General features: G+C 43.8%; 1 protein-coding gene across 1 annotated transcript in view; it reads right to left on the bottom strand.

Annotated features, from left to right (window-relative positions):
• Nucleotides 1–1146: 1146 nt before the first annotated feature.
• Nucleotides 1147–27532, bottom strand: part of TRIP11 (thyroid hormone receptor interactor 11) — a 42856-nt gene continuing 16470 nt past the window's right edge. The window contains exons 10-20 of the mRNA XM_077323513.1: nt 24391–27411; nt 22854–22994; nt 22577–22770; nt 20723–20886; nt 20253–20356; nt 19557–19656; nt 10829–10910; nt 8883–8997; nt 7767–7892; nt 7078–7222; nt 1147–2911 (exon numbers count right to left, since the gene is read on the bottom strand). Of these exons, the coding sequence (XP_077179628.1) occupies nt 2691–2911; nt 7078–7222; nt 7767–7892; nt 8883–8997; nt 10829–10910; nt 19557–19656; nt 20253–20356; nt 20723–20886; nt 22577–22770; nt 22854–22994; nt 24391–27411 (4413 nt within the window). The 3' untranslated portion in view covers nt 1147–2690. The remainder of the gene's footprint in view (nt 2912–7077; nt 7223–7766; nt 7893–8882; nt 8998–10828; nt 10911–19556; nt 19657–20252; nt 20357–20722; nt 20887–22576; nt 22771–22853; nt 22995–24390; nt 27412–27532) is intronic.

Raw genomic sequence — 27532 nt, forward strand, 5'->3', positions numbered from 1 at the left:
GTTTCTCAAAAACATCTGGTTAGCCACTGTAGAAAGCGGAATGCTGAACTAGATGGGGACCAAGACCACAGCTTGCCTAGGGCACCCAAAAACTTGAGCCAGCCCTCAGTGGATCACTATACCAAAAAGGTTGGGAGCCACCGCTTTAAGGAGCATCTCCAAGCCCATCTGCTATATTCATTTGTTAGTATCACTGGTAATAAGCAACTCCATTTTGAACTGTAATGTATGTCACAGAATGCTGATACACACAAAGTATTTTTTCTTTTGCAGACTATTGGGAAAATATAAGATGGTTTTTTAGAGCCAGTTTGGTGTAGTGGTTAGGAGTGCGGACTTCTAATCTGGCATGCCGGGTTTGAGTCTGCGCTCCCCCACATGCAGCCAGCTGGGTGACCTTGGGCTGGCCACGGCACTGATAAAACTGTTCTGACCGGACAGTGATATCAGGGCTCTCTCAGCCTCACCCACCCCACAGGGTCTGTTGTGGGGAGAGGAATGGGAAGGTCACTGTAAGCCGCTTTGAGTCTCCTTCGGGTAGGGAAAAGCGGCATATAAGAACCAACTCTTCTTTTTGAAGAAAACTTTTCAAGTAGTCTATAAGCTCAGCATTAAAATGTGAGATAAAATTATATTTTCAAGTTTGGTTTTTGCCTCTCACTCATATTAGGATATATAACAGCATGCTTATTTAATTCCAGAAATTGGGATTTAAAAAAAGAAGAAGTCATGAATTATGCTAAAGAATTCACAGCAGGAATTAACTTGTATGAAATTTCCAAACAATAACCTATGCTATCTGTTTATTTCAAATAGACTGCTCCTTTCCAATCTACAAAGCGAAATATTGAATGGAATTAGAAAATGAAAAAGTGAAAATACAGCACTTCGCTGGGCTATAGAACCTCTCGAAACCTAGCCAGAGATTCCCTTGAAACTTTTCAGTCTTTCCAATTTATAAATAGAAACAAAATGCTCCTTTAAAGCATTCATTTGGCAGTTCTTGAACTACATTTCCAGCTTTTGAACTACATTCAATTCTCACTGCAGAGTAATAACTAAGAGGAAGAAAGGATGCAAGTTCTAGTATAGAACTTACATTACCTTAATGCTAATTACACATATGACCGCATAAAACTTCAGAGGTTCAGAAAAAAAGGACACTTTATAGAGATGTTTAGTCTCAAAAACAATTCATCCAAGAAGGCAGGTGCTCCTTCCAGCATTGTGTGCCAATATTCAGTATAAATTGTACAAGTCTGCATGGCAAAATTTACAGAATTCAGCTTGCTGTTATTTACATATTTGGAATAAAGCATCTATCTTTAACTGGAGTAAAGCGCTATACATATGTCCATGCTTTTATCTCTCTGTTCAAATCAATGTTTATCTCTTAAATATACATCTTCAATCACTGCAGTACAATATATTTCAATCAGACTTACAGTATAAATATACAAATTATTTTCTACAAGTGGCCATTCACCAAAGTGTGGGTGGCATAGGCATTTGGAAAATGTTCATGAACCCCATAGTGCCGGCTAGTATGAAATTTTCATTGTTATGAGTAACAACTGAGAAATTGTACTAACCCAAAAAGGCATGAGGTTATATTTGCACATAGACAAAACAGCTCCAGCCAGCCATTTTTTTTAAAAAAAGCATCTTCTACAGACACTAATTAACAGCTGTAGAAGAGCATGACCACAGTACTAACTTCGCAATGCATCCGCCCCATTTTAAGCACTTTGACTCTGGCTAATGCAGCGCCATTTCCTGGTCGCCCAGAAAAAAAGTTGTGACCTTACAACATCCAGAGCCCCCCAGAAAACAGAGCAGGTCAACTGGTACCTTTCGCCTGTAAAACTGTCAATACACATCTGTGGAATTCAAGACCAAAAAGATACCCCAAAGTATGAAAACGTTCTAGTTCAATACTTCATAGGATAATACTGTACTGTACAATCCACTTAGAGCAGGGGTAGTCAACCTGTGGTCCTCCAGATGTCCATGGACTACAATTCCCATGAGCCCCTGCCAGCAAATGCTGGCATGGGAATTGTAGTCCATGGACATCTGGAGGACCACAGGTTGAGTACCCCTGGCTTAGAGCATTTTCCTCAAGCTCTCCCAGCAGTCATAGGAGACATACTTATCTATCATTCCAGGCTCCAAAATGGAGTCAACTAGAACTGCTGATGGTTGACTTATACATGGCTGAAATGTGGCCTGCCTGTTACCTGTCCCCGTTGCATAGTGTGCCAGTAACCATTTCCGGAGAACACGTGCCAATGATACAAAAACACATCCTAGAATAATACTCCATTTATGTTCTTTGAAACAGTTCTTCAGTCACCTTCTGTTGCATTAAAAATTAGATAATGCACATTGACTGGCTGGAATGCCTTGATTTGTTAAAACCTCTGGCGTTAAATTTGTGTAATTTCACGTATACATTACCTTTTCCCTTGTCCCGCTACTAAAACCACAAGAACTACTATTCTTGCTATATCCCCACCATGCTCAACCAGTTCCTAATTATAACTTTAAAAGAGAATATGTGCAAGTGAAACCATCAACATACAACTTTGTACAAAAGGCCTCTTTATGGCATATCACGTAAATGCAAAGTTTTTCCCCCCCTCTTCCTTAAAGTGCTGCTATCGTGGTGGTCACCAAGAAGGAACTGTCTATTCCCTCAACAGGTCTTTTAGCACTGCGCCAGCGCTGGCGTCGGGTGCTACGGGCAAAGGCGTGAAGGTAGGCAAAGCATTGGAAATAGGTTTCATGAGCAGGTGCCCGGATCCGCCCGTTCCAAGACTAGCTGGGGTGATGAGGGGGACTGCTGCCGAGCGAGGTGCGAGGAACGGATTTGCATCTGGTCGTCTGCCGGTCCCCAAACCTGCTGGATCTGTCAGAAAGTGCAAAAGTACAGTTAAACTTTTTCTATGTTTTTTCCCCCAAAGCTAGGAGGGCTTCTAAAGCATGCATTCGGGAGGGGGGGGAGAGCAGGATTTTGCTTGCAGTTTGACATAGGGTTGTCCCAAACTTCCCCTTCCAACAGTGGAAGTCAATTCTGGCTTACCCCAGAAGATGGGGAAGCAGTTTCTGCAGATTCCTACCTGACCCTTGGAAGCAGTGTTTCCAGAGGGAATCGCAAAAAAGATCTAGGAGAAGAGATCCATTGACAGTTCTTTGGATCAAATCCAGAGTCTTTAAGATGCTTTTGTCTCTAAAGCAGCCTTTCTCCACCTTCTTACCATTGAGAAACCCCTGAAACATTCCTCAGACTTCGAGAAACCCCTGAAGCAGTGCAATCGTGCAGAATATGGTTGGGAAGCAGAGTTGTGGACATGCCAACCCAGGGCCTTTCCACCCCCTCCTGGCCCATCATGGGCCATTTTGGGAAGGGGGTCTGGGTTGAAATGACCACATATGCAGGGGTAGTCAAAACTGCGGCCCTCCAGATGTCCATGGACTACAATTCGCTGCATTCGCTGGCAGGGGCTAATGGGAATTGTAGACCACGGACATCTGGAGGGCCGCAAGTTTGACTACCCCCGGACATATGACCCGACAAATGTTTAACAATTTTTTAAAATACATTAAAACTAATTAACCTCCATCCATTTGAGAAACCCTTCCAGGGCTGTCAAGAAACCCTGGGGCTTCACTAAACCCTGTTTGGGAAAGCCTGCCTTAAAGAATGGCAGCACTGAAATCCAACCATTGCAAAGCATACAACAATGGCTGTCCATTCAGCAATGTGCAGTTATTATTTTTTTTACAGTAATGGTGAATTCAGGGACATTTCCCTCCCACAAATGATGACATGATGAAATCTTATTTCCCTTGAAATTCTTCTGTGCTTATTCAATTCTTACTAACGTGATCTCATGCCATGCAAGAAGCACAAGGGAACAATCCCTAGTTTAATAAAGCTCAGAGATGTATTAAGAACAGTTACATTGGCTTCTGCTGATGAGAGGATCTCCATCATTGGCATGGGACTTCCCTGTATCTTCCTCCAGCTCAAGTGGCTTGTGGGTGGCAGGAGATACCCCCCTCTCCAGGAAGTCTGCCAATCGGGGGGGGGGGGACTGGCGAGAACTGCACCCCCCAACACCCCCCCCAGCATGTGCAGGAATGAGCTACAGGATCCAAAGCCTTGTCCCCTGCTGTTCACTTCTGTACACCAGAAATGGTAGAGTAAGAGGGCATAAGGGGTACACTGAAGTATGTGCGAATGAACTGTCTTAAAAAACCCGATTTCTACCAAAATAGCACTCATGGAAAATTCAATTTAGTATTACGTAGGACATCAGCATGCACCTTGTTTTAAAATGACTGGTTTCCCATCCTATTATACACAGATAGATTCCATACAGCAGCGTTTGAACTCATATTCGTTTTGCCTGTTATTTGGGAAAGTAAACGATGCTCCCTGCAATTTACAACGCAACCCCCTCAAATTGAAGAGGCTCATTTTCACAGTGCTTGTTGTCCTTGGACTCAGTGCCTCCGTCTACGGTTAGCCAAGCTACCAGGGTATAAATAAAAAGCTGCTTTACGTTGAAGGGTAGTTAGTGGCAGCAGAAAGCAAGGTAATGTATACAGAAGTATATAAGGCCCCTTTCTATTCATAATGGCCGAGTGGCTGGAGGAAGGGAGAAGTATAAATAAAAATTAAACAGACCCCAAGTGCACTCCAATTCCTACAAGTATCCTGTATCTTGTGATCATTAAATACCAGATGCTCTACTTTTCAAGCGATCCTTTTCCCCCACCCTTTCCCTTCCCGAGCTTCATACAAACAGTGGTGCGCCACTGGCAAAAACTGACTCCCTAGGCCAATGGCTCAAGACGCTTCACTCAGTTTTTCCACATGCTACTTGACTGCTTTTTGACCCCCGTTATGTGGGACCCAAGCCTTTTAAAAAGGTTTTCTTTACAAGCGTGTGGAAAAAAGTGTAGGCCTTTTTCAGAAGAGCTATTAAAGCAAGACTCGGAGGCTCAACTAAGTAACACGGTCCCAAAGAAATTTGCTGAAGGTGGCCTGGGAACCATGCATTTCTGTCTGTTAACCACTTCTAGGAGACTGATTCCAGATAACCTGTTCTTAATTTTTTGGAAGTTAAATACTGAAACAATTGAGGGATGCAGAAGGCATGTCTGGCTCTGCAGGCAACCCTCCAGTGCCTGGATGGACAAAGCACCTCGGAAATTTTTGTCCAGACAAGGAAACTGGACGACGGCCAAAAGAAATAGGGCACTTTCATTATAATACCACAAGTGACATATGGACAATGGCTTAGAAAACATAAATTTATTGGAAATATAAACTTTCAAAAGATAAGTTTTTATACTGGAAATTCTCCAGCTTTGCATTAGCACAAACCCCTAGATTTAAACTTCAGGCCAAAATCTCACATTTGTTAAAAAGCGATGTGATAAGCAACATTCCGGAAGGAGAGGCAAAGTTTTTAAGGGGGAAAGAAACCTCTCTCTGTAGGCTCTACTTAACCCATTGCCAGTTCCATGGGCTCACTGCAGAAGTGGTATGGATGTTTTTAGGTTAGGTTTGAAGCCTGACTCTCATCAGGTGATCGTAAGTATTGTTCTGTGATATCGGACATGGAATAATATGGGGGTGGACACCAGCTTGGTGTAGTGGTTAGGAGAGTGGACTTCTAATCTAGCAAACCAGGTTCGATTCTGCACTCCCCCACATGCAGCCAGCTGAGTGACCTTGGGCTCGCCACAGTACTGATAAAGCTGTTCTGACCGAGCAGTGATATCAGGGCTCTCTCAGCCTCACCCACCTCACAGGGTGTCTGTTGTGGGGAGAGGAAAGGGAAGGCGACTGTAAGCCACTTTGAGACTCCTTCTTTTAGAGAAAAGCGACATATAAGAATCAACTCTTTTTTTTTTATCAGCTTCTCTGCTGGTGCCAGGGGAGGATGTGAGATCTTGCTCAATTCCACTCCTCACCGCACCTTTATCCAGTGTGGCTTTTCAAGGGTCAAATGGCCCTTGTGGGCCCAGTGGAGGCATCTAACCAACGTTCTACTCTAAATGAGCTCTGAAACTGAGTTCCCCAGGGCCTACAGGGTGGCAGTCTTCTGCCAGGCCTATGGTTGAGGCCAGAGCGATCTAGTAAAATGAGCCTCCCTCCACCCTGCTGAGCTGCCTTCCTCCTGTTTTCCATGTCACTGAACAGATGCACTGCTAATAGTCAATGGGCAGGAAATGACAAATGATGCCCGGATTTAGGAGGGGTGGGGCTTAGATAATTAAGTTGTTTAATTGTTAGTGACTGAATGGTTAATTTTTTTTCATTTTTTAAATTAAAATTAAAATGAATTAACTACTTTATGTATTGCTATGTTGCACAGCACCTGGAGCATATTATGGGATAGAGGCAGTATAAAAATCCAATAAAGAATAATAAAATATCACAATGCTGACAATAATTTATGTTGTATTACTCCTTTTCCTTCCATCGTGGTTTTTTTTTTCATTTGCCACTGAGACCGTTTATGCACTGGAGCTTTCATGCCGGGCTGCAGGCTGGAGTTTTAGTTGTGGCAGGTTGCCCCACCTCTTCCTGCACCCACACGTGGGAGCATTTGGCCCGGTGCACTTCATCCACCCCCGATTTGTGCTCTTGCATGGGAGCTGGGGCAATGAAGTTCCCAGTGTGTAAACGGTCTGAGTCACAACTGACTCACGGGGACCCTGTAGGGCAGGAGTAGTCAAACTGCGGCCCTCCAGATATCCATGGACTACAATTCCCATGAGCCCCTGCCAGCATTCGCATTCACTGGCAGGGGCTCATGGGAATTGTAGCCCGTGGACATCTGGAGGGCTGCAGTTTGACTACTCCTGCTGCAGAGTTTTCAAGGCAAGAAATGTTCAGACAAGGTTTGCCGCGGATTGCTCCTGCATAGCAACCTTAGTGTTCCTTGGTGGTCTCCCATCCAAATACTAACCATGGCTGACCCTGCTTTGCTTCTGGAATCAGCTGGAGCAAGTTCAACACACCATTTTGCACCTTACAATGGTGAAAGGTGTTACCTGTGATGCTGCTGGAAGGGTTAGTGCTGGGCTTGTGGATTCCTGTTGTTCCTAGTGGTTTCATGTCATGCACAGAGAGTTTTGGCGGAGGAAGAGTCGGGCGCGATTCCGTTTCAAGGAACTTCACAAATAGTTCTGAGAAAGACTGCAAGGGGGGGAAAAGGGGCACTAATTAAAAACAATGCAAACAGCAGCTTTGGACACAAGAAATGTCTTCGACGCAGGATAATTCCAGATGCTGCAGAACAACGGAACTATCAGCATTTTAATTAATTTGACACAAAGTTCAACAATCTGGTAAATGAGGTAACATAGCTTTTGACATATTGGAGAGTTACACAGAACATGTTTGGCTTTATCAGATAGCACAGAGTGGTGTTGTTGTTTTTTTAAGACCTGGTCTTGCAAAGCTAGCTATGAACTGACATTTCCTACTATATTTGTAGAATAGAAATTTCTATTCTCAACTGGATTTAACAAAATCAAATTTAACAAAATAAAAAAACAATTAACAAAATCAAAGAAATTCAGAACACAGACATTTATTTAAAAAAATTAAGTCCCTTTGCTCTGCCGTTCCATAAACAAGCAAGCATGAACATGACGCATAAAGATCCTCTTGTGCGTGACCATCTGCATTCAGCACAACATGCTCCCCATTAAGGCAGCAAGGGATGCTAAGTACTTACACTGTTGAAAATTGATTGATGGGTTGGTCTCAGTGGGGTGCTGGGAACACTCTTTGATCCCACGTTTCCTCCTCCAAACCATCCAGTCATCCATCGTGTTACGCCCTTTTGGTCTTCTAACAATAACTGGAGAGCAATTTATAAAGGGACGGGTTATTATTTCCTCCAGTCTCCGTTTCAAATAGAATTTTTTAAATTTACATTTGTAGTCCACCTTTCTTACAGGGACTCAAGGTGGATTACACATACTAGTCAGTGGTGGTGGTGGAAAGTGTGGCCAAGCTGCAGACAGTTTATAGTGACCTTGTGGGGTTTTCCAGGCAAGAGGCATTCAGTGGAGGGTTTGCCATTGCCTGCCTCTGCGGAGCAGCCCTAGACTTCCTTGGCGGTCCCCCTTCTAAGAACTAACCAGAGTTAACCCTGCTTAATTTCCAAGATCTGATGAGATCAGGCTATCCTGGGCCTTACAGGTCAGGTTAGTGCAGTGGTTCTCGACCTCCCTAATGCTGCGACCCTTTAATACAGTTCCTCATGTTGTGGTGACCCTTAGCCATAAAACTATGCAAGTGTTCTTTCACAGAAATTAAACCGAAACTGACCAATGGCGGAAGATCCACCGTTCATGATTGTATATAAATTGTGTTTTTTTTCCAGGGTTTCTCAGTTCAGTTCTGCCTCTTTTTTCCACTGCTCCAGACAGACTAACACTCTATCTTGATCTAGCCCACAAGGCTGTTGTGGGGGGGGGGTGCCCCCCCAGCCAAGCTGCTTGCCCTGCTGTGACCCCTGTGAAAGGGTCGTTCGACCCCCAAAGGTGTCCCGATCCCCAGGTTGAGAACCACTGGGTTAGTGAGTCAGTACATGCACCAAAATGGGACATTCCATAGCCAATGTACTTGGATTTTAGACATCTGGAACCAACCAAAAGGAATTGAAGCACAGCATAAGTATTAAACAGACGCATTAAGCAGTACAAAAATTACATAAGAGGATCCCTAATAATTTATCCAAGTAAGTTCGGGAACCATTTTGTACAGTGCAACCCTATTACCACTGTAGAAATGCCCTCCTGAATAAACCAGTTCTGAATAGTTTGTGGAAAGCCAAAAAAATTACCTGCTCCAGTTCATCCTTCTTTATTCCCAAGATACTTCCCATTAGCCTTAACACTTCATGGCGCTTATTCTTGGGGGTATGGAAATGGCCAACAAAAAGATTTCGCATCAAGACTCTACAGCAAAGGGACAGAAGCGGTCAAACATTCATTGCCAAAGACAGAAAGAAGGAAATAATCCCTCTCGACATTAGTGAAGGTGCTTGAGGAGCAGAAGCCTTCATGGACATTCCCTTCCACCCCAGCCCTCTGTGGCCTCCAAATATGTCATTAAGGCAAAAAGCCATTAAGGCAGTGAAATCGGAGATTTGGGCAAAGCCACCCCTACAGGTCACCAAGTTTCCATTCATGCAAGAGCAATTAGGGTTAGTTTTGCCCAGTTTCCCATCTTTAATGCAGTACAATGGCTTTTTATCCATAATCTCTGTGCATATCTTTTTATGGGCTGCCAGGGTTCTTAGACTCGGAAGGGGAAGGTGGAAAATGATGTGTCACTTTCACAGCTTTCAGTCCATGCCCAGAGTTTGCTTGCCAAGGAAGGAAGCTCTGCCATCAGTTGAATGGAGTCACTGGAAACAACCCATGGCTTCCTTACAGACCTCTTTACATTAAAGGTTACAGCTTGGAGAACTCTGGAAATCATCTGGACAAGGATGAATGGCTTTTCCTTGCATGTTTCATGCCAAGACTCATACTAACTCCTTCCATTTCCCCTCTTCATTTATGGTGCACTATACTTTGCACGAGGCAGGGTTCTCTGTTGTGATGGAGATAGGCCGATGCGTGTGGATTTGCTTTGTAGCACAAAGAGAACTCTGGAGCTCTTTCTAGATTTGGCGCTAATGTAGAACAGGGTTGCACTTACCTATCATTGCTGCTCATCGACATGTTTTGGGCACAGACACATTGGGACTGGCCAATATGCAGGCCAGGCAGGAAGAATTTTAAATCCAAAATGTTCCAAAGGGGGCACCCCACCCCATGTGCCATCCTGCCCTCGTTCCCAGCTTCACCACCTCAAGATCTCTCCAAATGGTTCTGAAGCAGGTAAATGAGAGGAACTGACCAAATGAGATATCATTCAGTCTAAACAGTTCCTCTCATTCCTACTAAATAATAGCATAATCACTTTTCTCTCGAGAGCTTGCAGCAGGGCTGGAGAAAGGGAATGTGTGTGGACCTGCCTCGCCTCACTCCTGGCTGCTGGGGCAGCGAGTGGAAGGTCAAGCAGGTACACTCCATACCCACTGCTCTCACCAGCCTCCTAGATGCCAGGGGAGCTGGGGTCCGTCAGGACCCCCAGCCCATTTTTCAAACAGGCTTCACTACTAGTAATCAACGTTTGCCCCATTATTTATGCACCTTCTTTAACTAGCCTTTCCTGGCAACTAATCCCCCCTTCCTATACATAATGGCTGAGGAAATTCAGTGTGTCTGAAGAAGTGTGCTGGCACAAGAAAGCTTGCACCATGAATAAAACTTGGTTGGTCTTAAAGGGACCACGGGACTCGAAATCTGATCTGTTGCCTCAGACCAGCATGGCTGATTTTCACTGGAGGAGCAGTTTATGATAAAAAGGAAGCATCTGAAAGAATCTTGCCGAGACATCAGTGCCCGCACTCTTACTTATACTGGTTGATTTTGCCTACGAGTTTCTTTTGCACAGGACCCTCTTAAATGAACAATGGCCGTGTTAGAACACTACGCAGTATACACTTGCAAGACTTCCTGGCCTCAGGAGCAGTTTTGTGTGTGGCCAGGACTGTAGGGCAGTCGGGAAAGATCTGCCTATGAGTGGAATACGATATGTTATTCTCTGAATGCAATTTAGTGGGTTTTTTTTAAATATCAGATGACTACTGCCACTGTTTTTATCCTACTGAATTTGTGTTCCTTCCCCAAATAAAAGAATTTACGTATGAACTTTAAAAGCAAGCACAAAACTCACTTGTCCACTTTCCCTTCTGTGCTGTTTATAAGGTTCATGAGCTTGTTTTGTGCATCTTCTAGCATCTCTTGTTGGATTTCACCTACAAAAGTAAATCATAGTTTACTGCAGACAATGTACGAAAGAGAAACAGACACCCCTCAAAATACGTGCTTTGTCAAAGGACTCAGCCAAAAGCATTTGTGGAGCAGACATGGGCTTTTACTTGCTGTAGTGAATATGGGGGAACAAAAGCACACTCCCCAGTCATGGTTTCCCCCGTAAAACTCAGGATGGAATCTGCAATTTCAACTTAATTTATACCCCACTCTGCTATAACTCCCCCTCACTGGCAGTCTTCAAGCAAAGGTCAGATACACACTTTTCTTGGATGCTTTAGGATGTTTAGGACTGATCCTGCGTTGAGCAGGGGGTTGGACTAGATGGCCCGTATGGCCCCTTCCAACTCTATGATTCTATGATTCTATAGCCTGTATGTGTTTGTGAAGCAGCCTCCAACATAATCTACGAATAATGAATGCAAAATAAAACAATGGGCTAAGATTGAATGGCCATCCTGCCTCCTCCCTCCCACAGCCTCCTGTGAAATGGTGTGGCCAGATACAGCGCTGGGTACAATGGGGAAGTCTGCAATGAAAATGGGAAAAATTCACAGACACCCCCACCCCCACTCTGTATGTTTGTGCCAGTGGGAAACAAACATAGAGTTAAAGTCAATAGTTAAAAAACAAAGGGAGCAAAGCATGTAGAAAAACCTACACAACTAAAATCAAACCATTATAATACTGAACTGTTATAAAATACAAATAATACGAATAAGGGGAAAAAATTAAACAGAAGCCTGAGCAAGAAGGAATGTCTAAAACTAGAGAGGCCGCCAAGTCAATCTTTGTAGGAAGGGGCTTCTATCAACGGAATGCCTTCACTGAGGAGGTTTTCTCGCTGTTGGCCATCCACCTTTCTTCAGAAGGTGCTTGGGACAGAGGAGAAGAGAAGGCAAATGGAGATGTGCCAGTTCCAAAAATCTTAGCCGCTGAACAGAAACATACAGAATCCTTGGTTGCAGAAGGTTTCCTAGCTCTTGCTGTTACGACACGGACAAGAAGAGAGTTAGCATTTACCCGTTTGGGATTCCAATATGCTCTCTCAAAACTCAACCCAGTGAAAAAACGGTTATAAATTGGCACCAATGCAGTATTCACTTCACATTGGCCCATCGGGGTTGTTTCTGAGAAGGATGATACATGTGGGGAAAGCTTTTTGACAGTTAATGCTTTTCAATTTCTGTTAAAATGCCCATTTTATTACCCTGACATCAAGCACAAAAGCTAGCCAAAAACCAGACAGCCAGATATAAATCCACAACACAAGGCTTGGGAAGTCATTCAGCTGAAGTCAAACTAGAGAAAGTTGACAAAACATCTCTTATAGGTGATTCATGAACACCTTGATTGGATTGAGGCTCCTTCTCGGCTTCAGCAAAGAGCAAAAATAAGTTTAAACATGTTTGACTTTGCTCAATATGGCCCACTCACAGGCGACAGAGATAGTCACCCCAGCAGAGGTGCTCTCAGAATGATTTTTCACCTTATTCCCCTTATTCAACTGGATTGCTGGCAATGGCAACCAATCTGATCTAAACAAGCTGTGATTATTTGTACTGCGCATTCACAAAACCTATCCAAATAATCTCCTCGATGGAAGGTACTCCCTTTTTTAAAATTTGATCTTTGGTGCAAGAGTAGAGGTGGGTCAGGTGACTATTGACCTCGTCCCATGGTCCAACAACCATGCCCCGAAGGACCAGCTCAGGATACCACCCCCGTCCTGTGTGGGCAGCAGATACATTTAGCCCACCAGCAAAGGCTTATGGATCCAATCAGATTCCTGGTTGCCAGTTTTTGCCCAGATCAAGTTCTGACTTTCAAGACTATTTTCACAGTCAGAGTAGTTCAGCAGTGGAATAGGCTGCCTAAGGAGGTGGTGAGCTCCCCCTCACTGGAAGTCTTCAAGCAAAGGTTGGATACACACTTTTCTTGGATGCTTTAGGATGCTTAGGGCTAATCCTGCGTTGAGCAGGGGGTTGGACTAGATGGCCTGCATGGCCCCTTCCAACTCTATGGTTCTATGGACCGCTTGTCTCCTTATGCTCCCCTTCACTTTGTAGGTACTAATCTGTTAGTGGTCCCTGGCCCCAGAGAGATATGCCTGGCCTCAACCTGGGCCAGGACCTTTTTGGTCCTAGCCCTGACCTGGTGGAATGAGCTCCTAGGAATGCTGCGGGCCCTGATGGAGCTGACAAAGTTCTGCAGGACCTGAAAAATGGAGCTCTCCCACCAGGTTTATGGTTGAGGCCAGGCCAGTAAGAGCGATGGGTCCCACTCAGGCTCTGCTTTACAACCTTCAGCGCACCCCCTTGTTACAAGACTGTGGAAGGTAGGAGGGACTTGGCCATCCTGGTACCTTGGGTTAGAGGGTTTTATGAAATTTATATTTTTATGTAACCTGCCTTGAGTCTTCAGAAGAAGCTGGGCTATAAATTTAAATAATAATAATAATCCTCTGGTAGCTAATTTCACATTTTAATCATTCTCTGTGTAAAGAAGTATTTCCTCTTGCATGTCCTGAATATATTACCACGGACGAGAATACACAATTGACAATGATGAAGAAAATCATCAGGACATCCTTCTACCATACCTGTCATCACCATATTATTCCAAGTGAATTTTGTCTGCCAATAGTATACTTACTATACAATATCAAGGCAGCCCTCCATTGAACATTCAATCTCCATGTATGCAAATACAACTGTAAAACTGTAAAAGCATAGTGCTTATAACAGCTGTCTTGTTTACAATTGCTTTGGTTTCACAAAAGCATCAGATTCAGCTTAGTAATACACACCTGCAATTTATTAAAAGGAGCATGCCTATTTAGCATACGGCGAAATCAACAGGCATACATACCTTTCCAAAATACAATGAAAGGAATCTTATTTTGTCACATAGAGCCTTCTCAAAAGCAAGCTAAGGCTTTACTTAATGGGCAGAAAAAGGGAAAGACAGACCCAAACACACACACACAAGCTTCTGTAGACCAGACATTTACAATATTCTCCAGCAATTTGTTAACCATTTATGGACATTTAATAAACGTGCATCTGGTGTGTTTTTCCATTAATATCACTTCTACTGCCAAAAAAACCCCTTCATCAGTTCTGGGCCAAGAAATCTGTGTCTGGGAATGTATCTGGCTCGCTTTCAAGAGGACATTATATGTTTTCTTGTGCAAACAGCCTCTTTTAGTAAAAAAAAACAAAAAACCCTAATGCTAGCTGAAAGACTGATGGGTAGAAAGAGGTGGCAGAATTCCAGTCCATTCCCACTGCCATACTCTCCCCCCTCTCCCTCCCCTGCACACAGTACCCAAAAGGGAAGCAGCCTGACCTCTTTCTCCACCCCCTACAGTAAAAGTTGCTTTTGATGATGGACCACCACTGTGGTAGTTGCTACAACAAAGACAAGAAGGCTGAGAATCAAGGCCTGTTTTTCCAGACCAGGGGTAGTCAAACTGCGGCCCTCCAGATGTCCATGGGCTACAATTCCCATGAGCATTCGCTGGCAGGGGCTCATGGGAATTGTAGTCCATGGACATCTGGAGGGCCGCAGTTTGACTGCCCCTGTTCCAGACCAAGTAATTCAGTTTCTGGGGGGAGGGGGGGGGTTCTATTCCCGTGGTCCCAGGCTAAAACAGAACTTATCTGGAGGACTTCATCAAGATCTGAACCAGCCCTCCTCTGTGTAATCTCACTACTTACTATTGAGAGAATGAATGCTGGGGACTGACTTTGACTTACTATATCATTAAACAGGGGCAGTATTGCATCAAGTGGTCATAACCTAGGGCAGAGATTCCCAATCAAGGGGCCGCGGGAGCTCCAGAGGGGATCCGCAGCCTTTCCCCTCTTACCTTTATGGACTTGGTCACAAGCTAGACACCTGGCTGACTCCACCAAGAGCCAGAGGGAGGAAGTGAAAAGAGGGCAAAGGGTGTAAGTGGTGATGTCACTTCTGGGAGGCGTGGCCAACCGACATCACTTCTGAAGGTCCTCAGAGCCTGAAACTTTATTTCAGGGGCTCCTCCACAGTCAAAAGGCTGAAAAAGGCTGACCTCCGGCATTAACAGGTGTGCCCTTTCTTTCAGCTTTTACATTTCAATTAAGTCGTGAGCAAGCCTAATGAGGAGACGCAGCCCTTGTTCAAACCACTTCAAACTGAATCAAGAAAAATTCCTTATCAGCACAAGCATGAACATTGTCCCCAGTGACACCCGTGAAGTATGTGGTTGGTTAATCAAACTATGCAAATCTGAACAAGTGAAATGCCTTAATTTAGACAGAGCCATTCAAAAATAATAAGGAACAGGATGAGGTGGGCACACCAAAGCTAAGTTTGCAGCAACAAAAAGCCAGACTGCAAAGACAAACACACTCAGCTGGAATTTAGGTCAATGTTTATATACCAAGTAGTAAACATTACAGCATCTCAGTGCAATGGCTGTGGATCTACCGCTGCCAAAAAGTTTTGTGCACCCACAGTTCCCTCACTATCCTCAAGCACAATTTTCACGTCCGGCGGTAGGAGTCAAGCAAAGTTCTCTTGGCCTCCTTTGTTAAGAAAGCCCCCAGACATTTTCTTGAAAGCGGTTTGAACATTTTGTATGCCGCTTTAGGCTGCTTCAAAGCACTGGGGCGGGTGGGAGAGAAAAGAAATACTTATCTACCGTTTACTCCCCTCCCCCTGAATGTCAGAAAATAGCCACCAGACGGAGCCAAGGGCCAAAACAGATGTGACACGGACTCCACTCAGTTCTGCCAAAGTTTTTTTCAAAATTAATGAACAGACTGCGAAGTCCTCTGGGGGGCACAGCGGAGGGCCCATGGGTTCCTGAAAACACTAGCTCAGTACCTGCTTTCTTGTACAAGCTGCCCAATACAAACACCTGGAGGTATGGTTAGCTTCACTCACTTCAGGATGACTATGCACTGCAAAGGAAAAGAGCCACAATGCTGTAACCTGACTCTGTCTAGAAACCTACTGAGACAACTCCTCTCCCTCTCTCTGATTTCTCTCCCCCCCCCACTTCTCCCCCCCCCCACTTCCTTCTGGTGGGCTTTGTTTTCCCTTTCGGTCCCTACTGCCATGCCTTCGCTCTACAACCAGCCTCCTTTCCTCTCCTCTTCTCCAGCTCCATACTTGGTTTTTGTGCCAAGCTCCACCACTCTCCGTTCTGTTCCCTCCTCCTTAGCCTGGTCCTCTTCGCCATAGCCACTCCCCGACTTTAACCACCTGGGCCCAGTAAGCCAATGGTTCCTTGTCCAGGTCTGCCTGCTTCCTCTCTACCTTCTGAGCCTCTCTGGGGCAGATGCCAAAGCTGCCCTGCTGCTGACAAATGAGGAAGAAGAGTTGGTTCTTCTAGGCTGCTTTTCTCTACCAGAAGGAGGCTCAAAGGGGCTTACAATCGCCTTCCCTTTCCTCTCCCCACAACAGACACCCTGTGGGGTGGGTGAGGCTGAGAGAGCCCTGATATCACTGCTCGGTCAGAACAGCTTTATCAGTGCTGTGGTGAGTCCAAGGTCACCCAGCTGGCTGCATGTGGGGGAGTGGGGAATAAAACCCGGCTGGCCAGATTAGAAGTCCACACTCCTAACCAAGCTACACCAAGCTGGACTTCAGTGGGGCAAAATAAAATTGGCTAACTAGGTACACAAACACACACACACAGGCAGAAAATAAGAATAACTAAGATAGAGCTGCCAGTCTCCATGAAGTAGCTGGAGATCTCCTGCTATTCCATCTCATATCCAGGCAACAGAGATCAGTTCCCCTGGAGAAAACAGCCATGTTGGAAAGCATTCTACCCCAGTGAATTCCCTCTACTCCCCAAACCCTACCCTTCTCAGGCTCCACCTCCCAAATATCCAGGTATTTCCCAATCTGGAGCTGACAACTCTAAATTGTGGATAAGACAGAGATAAAGGAAAACAACAATATTTTAAGAATACTGAATGTCTGGCTGAAGTATCTGAAAAATGTGCATTCATTTATTGGTGATTACTTGCTAGAGCATTATACAACTAAAAGCAGCAGTACAAGATCGAAGGAGGTGGATTGTCAAGAGTTGAACACGACTGAATGGCTAATATCATCATCATGATGAGTTAATTATGAGAGCGGACCAGTTTGGTGTAGTGGTTAGGAGTGCGGACTTCTTATCTGGCATGCCGGGCTCGATTCTGCACTCCCCCACATGCAGCCAACTGGGTGACCTTGGGCTTGCCACAGAGCTGATAAAGCTGTTCTGACCAAGCAGTGATATCAGAGCTCTCTCAGCCTCACCTACCTCACAGGGTGTCTGTTGTGGAGAGAGGAAAGGCAAGGCAACTGTAAGCCGTTTTGAGCCTCTTTCGGGTAGAGAAGAGTGGCATATAAGAACCAACTCCTTCTTCTTAAATACGTCTCTTTTCTGCTAAGCTGAATTCAATAATTCTCCTCTGCCAAGTGTTTCCCGGATAAAAAAGAAGTGGAAAGGAATCTTTGGATCCAACCCCTTATCAAAACCTGCTAACTCCCTACGGCTAGGAGTAGAAAAGTGGATCTTCTGCCCAATATAGGAAGAAAACTTCTGCACAGGTTACCATCATGTGTATAAGAGAATCTTGACTCCAGCTTGAATTTTCCAGCTTGTCCCAACCAATACTGTCATGCCACCCAACTAAGAAAACATGACTTCTAGCTCTCCAAGCACAAGTTCTGTTACCACAGCAAAAAACTATTACTCTTTCTTTCTTTTAAAATGTTTCTCCTGGCAAATCCTTCTGCTGTCTGGCCAACTTTTATGTTGACTAAAACAAATTACAAAAGAATTTATCAATCTTTTGGAATGCTTAACCTTTTTTTTTAAGGGACAGTATCCCACCTATTCAAAATGAAAAAAGAACCATTTTCATTTTGATAGCTGATATACAGCTAAAATTATATTGATTTGCTACCTTTTTACAGGAAAACAATTGCAAAAGACAAGTGTAAATCCATAAAAATACAATCAAATGTTTTGCAATGAGCGACAGATTTTTCCTTATGTCAACAGCCTCTCAAACTTCATGGGGGGGGGGTGCCCTATGGGGCCCTTTAACATCAGGGGGGCACAGGAAACTATTCAAAGAGGCAGAAAGGTTGTCAGAAATACTACCAATAATCAAATATCACAATGCTATGAGATCAGAAGGAGAGCATAAAAGATTCTCTCTTACTCAAACATTCTCAGAGGGTAGTGATGCACCCTAGGAATTACATTTCATCCTTATTCTCTAACACCTATACTAAATTACTGAAAAATAGATTATCAAAGAATTAGGACAGTTCTACCCAAAGACTGAAGGTATCTTGATACATTCTTAAATTTCAAATGCCTAGCATCAGTATTAAACATAGCATCAGTAGTAAAGAGAATTAAGGAACCAAACTTAGACTCTAGATCAGGGATTCCCAACCAGGAGTCCGTGGGAGTTCCAGAGGGGGTCCACAGCCTTTTCCCTCCTGCCTTAATGGACTTCACTACAAGCTGGGGAACCAGCTACTTCCCTTGCTCCATCTCCTGAGTGAGTTCTCTCACTTCTGCGCTTAGAATGGTCAGAGCATTCACTCCTATCCTTGCCTTAAACTGCATCCTGTCACTCCCTGCCCCTCAGTCCTCCTCGAGCCTGCCTGCTAATGTGGGTGGTCATGTCACATCCAATGACATGTAACTTCTGTGGGGCGTGGCAGGGAGGCATGACCAGCTGACATCACCTCCAGGGCTCCTCAAAACCCGAAGAAATATTTTAGGTGCTCCTCCAAGGTTAAAAAGCTGGTCTAGATGAAACATAAGTCTGTGGATTACAGAAGAAAAGAAACTAGAACTGATGGCTTTCTTCCTTCAGTTATCTGGCACACAATCCAGAATTTCTGCTGGACCATCCTTGCACCTGGAATTACTAGAGGCAGCTGCAGCCAAAGATACTTTTATCACTTTATTGCTTTGTGTATGCTGTGGGCTTTGCTGAAGGGACAGCTGGCAGCTACCATCCATACTTTGTAGCTTCTGGAATTTATCACTGCAAAGTGCTCATCACAGAGTAGCCCTTGAAGAGTGTTCAGAAGCTGAAGCTGACGTTAGCATCCAGCTGGCTCACTCATACGCTGTGTGCGGCTTTCTTCCAGAAAAATCACATAAGGGTGCAGAAGAATATTTACTGATCACTTCCCATTTATTTGCCTACCATGATGCCCTCCTCCGAGCCAGATAAAACTTTTTGTTTAACTCATGCCCTTTTTAGCAGGGGTGGTCAAAAAGATTCTCAGCTGTGTACATCCCATGACACATTTGCAATAAAAGCTAATGCAATGAAAGTCCCTAATGCCAGCTAGTAAAAAACACACTGCAAATATTGCAGGTAATTTCTCAAGAGGTGGGAGATAACCACACCTCTGAACACCGTGGGGCTTGAGGTTCACCAGACAAACCCTTTGTCTTTTCCCCTCTTTAGAGATGCAGCCTCCCAAGGTGAAACACTTAAAATAGATTTAGTCACTGTTTTGCGAGGATTTCTTCCAGTGGTAAAACTCTATGCAGCATTACATCACTCAGCCAGTTTGCAAGTAATTAGGGAAAGCCATTCTGCTACCTTCTTTCTTAAGTGTCTCAATTTGCTCCTCTTTGAGATCCAGTTGTTCTGTTAGCCTTGATGCAGAATCCAGGGCTGCATTTGCTTCCTCTAAGTTTTCCTAGAAGATACAGCAAATTGTTATAGCAACAGTTTAATGGGGCAATATCACTCACAATGGAACAAGAGTTTGGCATCTCTTATTTCAGCTAGAAACACAAGAACATACATGTGACCTTGACATCAGGTCAAGCTTTACGAAGGAAATCAAGGTAAATATAAAGGGAAAATAGTCCTGGGACTTGACTGGGCAGATGGCACATCCTATATTACTTTATAATATTTATATTTATATACCACCTTTCCATGGAAGAATTCAGGACTCAATGACACAAACAACACGAAAATAGGGAACAAATGGATAAAAATAGTAAAAAAATATAAATAGTAAAAAAAAGAGTCTGTTTTACAGTCTTGTTGGAAAGCCACAATTGTAGGTTTTTGATAGTCTTCAAAGGCTGCTTCCTACAGAGTGCAGTACAGTAATGTAACCTTGCTTTCCCCTTTGCTTTTTGCTTTAAGTCTTTCTGCAGGGACCATATACTCTCAGGTTTCCCCATTATCAACCCAGCCCATCCCATCTTGCTGACACAACTGTGGCTGTCAGTTCAAATCCAATAAAGAAGCGAGCTGTGTTACAGAACTATCTCAGCCTACCTGCAGCGAAATCACTTTCTCTTCTAGTTGCTCTGCTCTTTTCTTCCATTCTGCAGTTTGCCTTTGGTGTTTTTGCAGCTCGGCTGAATACATGGCTTTCTCCTCTAAAGATAAAATTATGTACACTTAGATCATTATTCAACAGATTAAAGAGACGGTCTTGGGTCCCATGAATGAGTTCTGTGCAAGCTGAATAGCCTCTGCCATAGAACGGACTTCATCTGTTGCCGAAACTTCCATGTGTGCCAGGGCAATGGCTTTCACTTGGCTCTTGGGCAAACAGAAGTTTTAGCAAAAGTCTGTGTTGTGGAGCACCCTTCCTTTATCTAGCATGCACGGATCTGGTTCACGGGATCCGAGCCTTAGTTATTAAAGTGAGGTGTTGGAGAGAATTGCTTGCTTGAAAAGCTATTAAAATCTGAGCACATTTTCAGATGAGCCAAAAACGTTCACTTCCAAAGTTAACTCACCCTGTTGGAACTGCTCTAGCACCATCTGCAGGTTGGCCAGGGACAGCGCATACTGCTTCACCTGCTCTTGCGCCATTGTGAGTTGAAGGACGGTTTCGTCCCTGTGCCTGGTGACAATGTTCAACTGTTCTTGCAAGGACTCCACCTGCATAGTGGCCTGATGGCTTCAAATAAAAATCCACAGAGTTAATCACAAGGAATTCTCATTCCTGAAATCTCTGTATTTTTAGGGCTAAGATGTCAGGCAGTTTCTCATCCCTATTTCAAACTATAAACATGACAATTGCTGTATTCTTCTAGGAAGGATATTTCAAACTTAACAAAACAAGATATAAAAAACTGATCGACTTGTTGATGGAGAAGAGAAGCCTACTGTCAGAAAAACAGAATGATTCTATTCTGCCAACAATTCTGATCATACTGACAGGTATTTTTAATATCACTGTCTCAAGACTCACACAAATTTTTTTAAAAATGCAAGTGATCTTCGGATACAGAACCATGTTTTAAGTACAGATTATTTTTTTCACTTAGGATGCTAGAACCATAGAGTGGGAAGGGACCTCCAGCGTCATCTAGTCCAACCCTTTGCACAATACAGGAACTCAAAACTACCAGTCTACCCACAGTTGCCCCAATTTCATCGCCAAGTGATCCCTCTACCAAAAATCTCCAGAATCCAACCTGGCCTGGAGGAAATTCACCTACCATCCCACAGTGGAGATTAGCAAGTTCCTGGGTACACAAGAGACAAACACTGACACATCCCTGGCCCACCCACTCACAATCTGCCTAAGTTCAAATGCTGAAGTGTTTATGCACCAATATTTCTACCAATCGTCAAGAACGTTTACAACTGTAGATGTAACCCCCACCAATACAAAGAGGGAGAAAAAAGGCCAAGAAACCTATCGTCACACACACAGTTCAGCTGTCCTCCAAAGACTCTCTAAACAGAAGAGCTTTGCAGTGCCTCTACAATGGTGTCAATGAGGAAAATTCTCCCGACCTCCATGAGGCTTTTCTTAAAAAAGATAAACAGTCCCATAGCTGATAAAGAATACTTGAGCTGTAGCAATGGACTTCAGGTATGGGACATATATAAAACCACTATTACATAGTGGGCAAGCAAACTGAATGGTGGGATATGTTACATGAGGATCCCAAGCTGTTTCTGTTAGGCCGCTTGAATGGGCACATTTCCACCAAGTAGCTAATGATTGCTAATAGTGGAAAATTTCAGAGGACTGAATGTCAAGGACCGAATTCTAAAAATGCAGTTGTTAATAAACCTACTCATATAAACAGAACTGGTACAACTGAGATATAGACCTTACTTTTCTGATGAGTGGCAACTAGAGACGGGGAGCGAACCAAAGTTTCCTATGAAAATGTCCCGGTTCATGCCTCCAGACTGGGCTCAGAGTAGGGGCCTCACCAGCAGCCACCACTGGAGCCCCCAGCTGAGCCGATGGGGAGTGTCCTCCCCCCTTGGCTGTTCTGCTAGCTTTTTTCTGCAGTTCCTTTAAACATCCTTTGTTTAAAGGGACAGCAGATGAACTCACCAGAAACAGCTGAGTGGCAGGAGCAATCTGCTCCATTCCTTCAGCTGCTGTTCAGGCTTGTAGATAATTCCAATATATCCCGGATTTTTCCCCTGGTTCTCCCCCCCAAAAAACGGATTCGGGATACCAAAATATACTGCAAAATACTGATGTGTTTTTGGGATACATTTTCAGTTTAAGTGGATCCAAATGCACACCCCCAGCAACATACTGAGGCCTCTACCAGATCTTCTAGTTGGAGGCTCGGTTTCCAAAACACGCCTGCATCTAAAAGAACAACAAATGTCACCTGGCATTTTCCACAGCAGTAGAGGAAGACAGCAGCTTTTCCTCCAAAGTCAGAACTTTCTTTTTAAGTTTCGATTCTCGCTCTTCGGCTGCTAAAGCTTCACGCGTAGAAGTCTCTTCCCTTTCTAGGAGGTGGTTGCGTAGCCTCTCCAGTTCTTGGTTTAGACGCTGCTCCTTGTCACGTAAATGCTGCATCTGGATGGGAACGATGACATGATGACATGGTTTTTTTACATGGTCCAATAACCCTCTCCCTCTCCAGTATTTTCATTTCATACCTCATTCTGAAGGGCATTGGTCTCCATTTGTTTCTGCTTGAGGGCCAACATGACTTGATCTCGCTCTTGCTGGAAAGCAACAGCCTTCTCTTGCATTGACTTGGCTTCATTTAACAGCTGGTTCAGCTCCCCAGTCTTCCCCTTTCAAATAGAGAAACACACACACATATATATGTATATTTTTTAAGGCAGACCCTTCTCTTAAGTTACACTAAGACACTGTTAAGATCGTTCTCATCTATTTATAACCAGACAGACTGCAAACTGGTATCCCATATTCCTCCACAACCTCCCCCCATTGGGACTTTATATATTTATAATAATTATAATGTTTAAATTTTAACTTTTGTATTTGTTTTTCTATTGTTAGCCACCCTGAGCATTATAAAGGTGGGGCATAAATTTTAAAAATTATCATTAATATTATTAATAATGATAATAATATCAATATCATCATCACTTGTACTTGTGGATACTTGTGGGTACTTATGGATTGTAAACTAAACATGAGCAGGCAGTGTGATGCAGCAGTCCTTTTGCAGTCCTACTTTTCACAGTGAGAGTAGTTCAGCAGTGGAATAGGCTGCCTAAGGAGGTGGTGAGCTCCCCCTCACTGGCAGTCTTCAATCAAAGGTCGGATACACACTTTTCTTGGATGCTTTAGGATGCTTTGGGCTGATCCTGCGTTGAGCAGGGGGTTGGACTAGATGGCCTATATGGCCCCTTCAAACTCTATGATTCTATGATCACTGTTATACATTTTTCCTAAAATGTTTATCACCTGACATGGCGCGGGAAGGAAGTGCTGGATTGATTAGCAGGAGAAACATGACGAGGAAGCCAATTCAGGACAAAAATGGGTGAGATTACAAAGCAGAAATGTAACGTGCAACCAATTTAGGGCCAATTCATCTTTCCTTGCAGAAAAAAGCATTCTGTATAGCCACATGTAACATACATACATACACTGTGCAAATATACACTGTGAAGACCCAAGTACTTGAGGGTTCCCAGGAGATGTACACACAGTGAAATGTGTGTCACACACATGTCTATAGCCATTTATTGTTGCAACAAAGCTTGCCAGGTATTATAGAAAATGCCAGGTGGACTTACAAAAGCCATTAACTGGAGGGAGTATGTTTAAAGCTGTGCTAGACTACTTTGCAATTGTCTGAATCTATATTAACATTATAAACTTCTAGTGATGGTGTATCCCACTAGCCCTTAGCAGAAGGCACCAATGGTCATGAATCCTTGCTGTGATCCCCCCCCCCCCCAGTAGTCCCTTACAACTCCAGAAATTTTATTCATGAAAGCATGGGGAACCATCAGAAGATCATCACTTCTTATAATTTCTTGATATTTACAAGTGTAGAAAACTTGTGCGGTATTTGTCAAAAAGCTATAGACAAATTCATTCCGACAACCCCAAAACTCTGTACATGCCACAGCTCTAGTATGCACCTACAGTAGCTGACAATTCCCTTTCATTACCCCGCATTTTCAAACAAAGGCCAAATTCAGCATCACGTACCTGCTCTCGGTCTTTCAACAGTTTTTCAAAAGTCAGGGCCTTCTCCATCATTGAATGGGATTCAAACTCCTTCTCCCTCAGCATCACTGAAAACTGCATGTTAGTTTCTTGCAGCGCCCGAAATTCTGTCTCCTTCTCCCGGCATCTTGCCACTATTCCGTCATTTTCTTCCTTCAGGTTGCAGAGGTCCATTTCTAAAGCCAGAGTCCGTTCTTTCAGATTTGTCACGGCTTGCTTCAGCACCTCGTTCTCGTTCTCTTTATTACCGAGGTTCTCGCTCAGAGAAAGTACCTGATCACTCTTTGATTTTATCAGCAGGTCTTTTTCCCTGAGCGACTTCTGAAAAACATCACACCTCTCCTTCAAGTGCTTGATCTCCCACTCAGATGCCTCCTGAGCTTTTCGTTCTGACGACGCAGCCATGGAATCGGACAACCTCTGGTTATTTTCCTGCAGCGTCCGAATCGTTGCATCTTTTTCTTGTAGTGCCTTCTTCATATGCTCCAGGTCCTCACTTAGTGGTTTGGACTCAGCGGTAAGCCCCTGAGAAGCACAACTGCTGGCTGCATCTAATGGCTTTCGGACAGTGGAAGACATTACCGGCAGAGATGGTGTTACCATGTCAAGCTTCTCTAGGATAAAATCCTTGGTGCTGCTAAGTTCTCCTATGCTGTGCTGAACCTGCACCAATTCTTGGCTGAACGTTTTCAGCTTTTGCTCGTTCTGCTCATAGCTCTGGATCAATCCGTTATACTCTATCTGCAGCCGAGAGCTGTTCTCACTATCAGCCGAAATCTGTGCCTGAAGCTTCTGCAGTTCCTCGTGGAAGTGAACTGACTCGTGTTGCATGTTCTGCACCGTGGTGGTTACTTGCTGCTTCCACTCGTCCATCTTCTTCACTTGCTGCTTCAGCTTATCGCGTTCTTGCAAAAGCTCCTCAAACTGATTGCTGTTAATTCCTCCCCGTTCATTGTCTCCGCCCACGTTGGATGTCTGGAGGACAGTCAACAACGTCTGGCATTTTTGACTTAATGCGTCAATCTCGATATCTTTCTCTCGAATGATGCGGGATAAGTTCTTAATCGTCTCTCGGGACATCCCCTGGCTGCTGCTTTCAAATTCACTGGCTAGTTTTTGGTTCTCTTCATGCAGTTTCTTCAGGGCTGCTTCCTTTGCTGCTACAATATCCATCATGTTGTGGTAGTCAGTTTTCAGCTGACTATTCTCTCTCGTCTTTTCACTGAGAACTGCCAACACTTGCTCTCTTTCCATGGCGTAGGCTTGCAACTGCTGCTGAAGGTAGAGGATATCCTGCCGGTAAGCTGAGGAAGAAACCCTGGCATGGAGAGCTTGTATTTCTAAATTTTTCTCTTGGATAATCTGTGTGAGTTTACCAACTTCGTCCCTTGACAGCTGATCAATCTGCCTGCTGAGCGAAATGTTTTTTTCATTCAGAAGTTTGATCTCCATTTCTCTTTCCTTGATGCCTTTGACCAGCCTTTCAATTTCAGCTTTAGACAAATCGTGTTTCTCGCTGCCGTTTTCACCATTCAGTGCCTGAACTTTGGTTTCTTGAAAGAGATCAGAAGGGTCTGGCTGAATGACATGGCTCTGGTTGCGCAACTGGGTTTTAATTTGCTCTATGGTGCTCTGTAAGCTTTTGATTTCCTCGTCCTTTGCTAAGCACACCTGCGTGTGCGCGCTGCTCACTTGTTCATGCTCAAATCTGGACTCCTCCATCTCTTTTTTATGCTCCTCCAGGGTTTGCTGCAGTTGCAACATCTTCTGAGTGTGCTCTTCTAATGACCTTTTGTTAAGTTCCGACTCCTCTTCAAGAGTGTTTTTCTGTACAGTCAACTGTGTTATTTCTGCTTCAAGTTCAGTGATGATATCTAAGGTTTTGGGCTCAGCCAAAGGGGGCGATCTATTCTGCTGGTCCTTCAGTCGTTCTATCTCTTCCTTCAAATGATTGTTTTCTTCTTTCATGGCTGAAAGGCTTCTTTCCTTCTCTTCTAAATGCTGTCTTAAATGTTCGAGTTGTTTGGAGTCCTTAACATAAACATTATGTTCCTGCTCCAGTTCAGAAGCTCTAGCTTTAAACTTTTCAACAAATACCTCTTTCTCTTTTATGAGCTCTGCCAGCTGCTTTTGCCCTGCCAAGCTGGTGGTTAACATCTCTTTGGTTTCCTCATGGTCAGCTTCCATTTGTTCAATGTTCCTCTTCAGTTCTGCTATCTCAAAGTCTCTTTCTTGGGTGAGTTTGACTAAGCGCTCATGTTCAAACTGCAATGCAGTAGAATTCATGTTCCGTGCATTTGACAGGTCTTCAATGGTACGCTCGTATTTATGGGCCTGTTCCAACAATCGGCTTTCAGCCTGGTTTAGTTCACTTTCTAACCGCCCCTTTTCAGTTTTCAAAGCTTCCAGCACTGTATCTTTTTCCAAAGCCACCTTAGTCCTCTCGATAGTAGCTTCTTGCAGCTGCTGTTTTAGTTCTTCACAGGCCACGTGAAGCATTTCCTTTTCTTTCTGAAGAGCCAAAACAGATTTCTCCAAGTCTTGACTTGCGAGCTGATTTTCTGTGATTTGCTCAGTCAGCTTTGAAATTTCTTGTTCTTTGGTTGAAAGTTCTTGATCACTACTGTGAGATTGCTGATTTACTTTTGATAATTCATTTTGGACTACAGAAAGCTCTTCTTCTCTATACTTTAGCAGTTTCCTTACTTCTGCTACTTCCTGTTTATTTTTTAAGTCAGAGTCCTGGGATTTTTTCAACTGTTCTTCTAGCTCTTTTACTTTATTCTCTAGCTGTTGCTTGGCCATATGCAAATCATTAAGTGCAAATGTACATTGAGTTAATTTCTCACGCTGGGCTTTCAGCTCCTCTTTCATTTCCATCTTCTCAGCTTCCAGTTTAGACGTTTTTCTTTTTTCAGAATCGCTGTCCATTTTTAGCTGGTTAATAGTATTAGCAGCTTCTGCGTTCTGTTTCGATAGCTGCTCCTTTAATATGATCATGTGCTAAAATAAAACAAACAAACAGATGTCTTAAAAAGTAATGAAATCTTTCCTATCTATGACAAATACTGGTTATAATTCTAGTGTACATTGCCCAATAATAAAGTGATATAAAATGGATTTT

Source organism: Paroedura picta, chromosome 2, assembly GCF_049243985.1.
Source record: "Paroedura picta isolate Pp20150507F chromosome 2, Ppicta_v3.0, whole genome shotgun sequence".
Taxonomy (NCBI): domain Eukaryota; kingdom Metazoa; phylum Chordata; class Lepidosauria; order Squamata; family Gekkonidae; genus Paroedura; species Paroedura picta.